General features: G+C 50.9%; 1 protein-coding gene across 1 annotated transcript in view; it reads left to right on the forward strand.

The window, feature by feature from the left end:
- Positions 1–3,134, forward strand: part of VSTM2B (V-set and transmembrane domain containing 2B) — a 3,654-nt gene extending 520 nt beyond the window's left edge. The window contains exons 2-3 of the mRNA XM_017741044.1: positions 319–503; positions 2,731–3,134. Coding sequence (XP_017596533.1) covers positions 319–503; positions 2,731–2,838 — 293 coding nt within the window. The 3' untranslated portion in view covers positions 2,839–3,134. The remainder of the gene's footprint in view (positions 1–318; positions 504–2,730) is intronic.
- The last annotated feature ends 6 nt before the right edge of the window (positions 3,135–3,140 follow it).

Consider the following 3,140-nt stretch of genomic DNA (forward strand, 5'->3'; position numbering starts at 1 on the left):
GAGGGGACAGTGGGACACCGGTGGCTCTGTATCAAGCCGAGGGCTTTCTTAGAAGGACGAGGGGGTTAAAGTCCTCTTCAAACTTTCCGCTGAAGCCACGGCTGCAGGGTGACAGGGGCCGCCTCGGCCCTGCCCTGCCCCGGGTGCGCAGTCCTGGATGCTCTGCTTACCCTGTGGTCCCTGGGCTCCAGGAAACCTGTGGCGCGGTCAGTGTTTAGCCCTTGAGCTGAAGCAGCTCACGTTAGACTGAAAAGGACTGATCTTGTCTTTTAATCTCTCTCGTTAATCAGCCCTTGTAACTCTATCTTCCCCTCCCAGCTACCTTTACTGAAGTTCCCAAAGATGTGACTGTTAGGGAGGGAGATGATATTGAGATGCCTTGTGCTTTCCGAGCCAGCGGATCCACCTCTTACTCCTTGGAAATCCAGTGGTGGTACCTTAAAGAACCAGCCAGAGAACTTGCACACGAATTAGCCATCAGTGTCCCCGGCAGCAGGAGCAAGGTAATACATTGCTATGGAGATATATGTCTTCATCAAATGCAACGTGCCTAGGTAGTGATCAGAATAAACTCAGCATTCCCAGAGTGCTTCCTCTGCCCAGTGCCAGCCACCAGTAGGAAGCATCAGAGTGCCCAGGCCCTCCAAGGAATGCAGGAGTACAGGGCATGCACCATGAGGGGCTTCACATCAGGAAAAACATCAGTGCTTTAAGGACTGTAAACAGAAAACGATAAATGTCCCACTGCAAAATCAGCAGTGAGGTCCCAAGAAAGGCAGTGAAAATAGCTGTAGTATGAAGTGTAGACAAGCAAAAACCAGTGCTTCTGTGGACTGAGCCAGGAGTCCCTGTAAAAGGTGGGAGAACCTCTGCTCACTGATAGTGCAGAAAAAGGCATGAGAGGTACACCCCTCTGTTGGTACATTAACGTGGTGTTAGTCTGCATCTACAAACACACAGTTACTTGTACATGTACATACTTGTGTCCATATCTGAAGCTCAGCAAGATGTTTTCAGTCAGGTGTAACAATTAAAATGCATAAAGCAGAGTTAAGTCTTGCATGCCTTTTCCCCTCCCCCTAGGAAGCCGCTTGGTGTAAGGGTAGGCTTTAGTCTAAATTTTTCAGCTTCATTTCCCCAGCATAAGCCAGTCATTCTACAGCCCCCCCAGAGCAAAGACAACTTGCAGGTGCCAAACAGGGCTGTACAAGGAGTGGGCTAAAGCCGGACTTTGAGGCTGTGCTGCCCTTCTGTGCAGGACATGTCATCCTCTCCAGGCCCCATCCTCTGTGCCAGCAGGGTGGCCGACGGCAGCACCTGGTGCACCATGAGGGGCTTCACATCAGGAAAAACATCAGTGCTTTAAGGACTGTAAACAGAAAATTATAAATGTCCCACTGCAAAATCAGCAGTGAGGTCCCAAGAAAGGCAGTGAAAATAGCTGTAGTATGAAGTGTAGACAAGCAAAAACCAGTGCTTCTGTGGACTGAGCCAGGAGTCCCTGTAAAAGGTGGGAGAACCTCTGCTCACTGATAGTGCAGAAAAAGGCATGAGAGGTACACCCCTCTGTTGGTACATTAACGTGGTGTTAGTCTGCATCTACAAACACACAGTTACTTGTACATGTACATACTTGTGTCCATATCTGAAGCTCAGCAAGATGTTTTCAGTCAGGTGTAACAATTAAAATGCATAAAGCAGAGTTAAGTCTTGCATGCCTTTTCCCCTCCCCCTAGGAAGCCGCTTGGTGTAAGGGTAGGCTTTAGTCTAAATTTTTCAGCTTCATTTCCCCAGCATAAGCCAGTCATTCTACAGCCCCCCCAGAGCAAAGACAACTTGCAGGTGCCAAACAGGGCTGTACAAGGAGTGGGCTAAAGCCGGACTTTGAGGCTGTGCTGCCCTTCTGTGCAGGACATGTCATCCTCTCCAGGCCCCATCCTCTGTGCCAGCAGGGTGGCCGACGGCAGCCTCTGTGCCAGTGCCAGCTCCCCTCTCTGTGGCACGCTTGTTTTCCTGCAGAGCTCAAATAGAGATGCAAAGCATACAGACACTGAGCTAATGCGATGCCGCCTAGCTGGGGAAAGTGTAAGTCAGTTGTCAGACTGGGAAATAAATCGCTTGGATTTAAATGTCTTCTTTAACCTTATATAAAAACTGTGAGCTGCTTTTACAATAAATGATGACAGAGCAAGCCTGGAGAATGATGACCGTCTCCCCGAGAGGCGTATCAGTGAGGTCTGAGGCATCACTTAAGTTTACAGTGGTTGGCTGGAGACAAAAACATAACCAAATATGAAACGTGCTGTGTGATACCTGCTCCCAGGGTGTTTCAGGACTGAAGCTCTGCCCTGAGCCATGCAGGATCCAGCTTGCCCAAGCCCTTCACTGCTGTGCTGCTGGTAAAGCATCTTCCCCAGTGTTTGTCAGTGACTGGGAGCAGCAGAGCATGCAACAAGCATTTCTTTGGCTGCTGTTCACACCCTTGGGGAAGGCAGCGCTTCTGTGGGGCACCATGGGAACTTTACCAAAACAGTCCCCCCGGCTGAGCACTGGTTTGCTGCCTGCCCCATCACCTGGGGAACTCCCCTGAGCCGCACCGGCTGTGTGAATGGCAAGTGGAGAAAGTTGCATCTATCCGTGTCCTGTCCTTCCACTGGGGTGGGAATATGAACATCCTGTTGATGTGGTGGCAGTGCTGAGTCTAATTGCCCTTTTTTTCTGTTCTTTTAGGTAGCAAATAAGGATGCAACCAAAATCAGCGTAAGTGCAGCTCGAGATGGGTGCACACCCCTCCTCCCATGCTCGTGGGATTTACAGCATGCCCCCCTCATTTCCTGACACACGAATGCAGCTGGTCTCACTGGCAGCCGCGCTCCTGCAGCACGGCGGGAGTGTGGCACGTTTCCCCTCCTCAGTGTGCCGTGGCTCAAGACGTTGTTACCATCTGTTGCTGGTTTTGCGATCACATCTCATTCCTTGCAAATCCAGAGGAGGTGGCGCTTGCCTTACAGCCCCTTCCTTAGCCACGTTGGGGAAGGACTGTGGGCCAAATCAGAAGAGAATCTCGCTTTTTTTTTCCCCAGCCTTCTTCAACCCCCAGTTGCCTGAGGCGACCCCCTTCTCTGGCCGTCCTGCAGGAA

This window comes from Corvus brachyrhynchos, unplaced genomic scaffold (assembly GCF_000691975.1).
Source record: "Corvus brachyrhynchos isolate BGI_N302 unplaced genomic scaffold, ASM69197v1 scaffold26, whole genome shotgun sequence".
NCBI classification, from domain to species: domain Eukaryota; kingdom Metazoa; phylum Chordata; class Aves; order Passeriformes; family Corvidae; genus Corvus; species Corvus brachyrhynchos.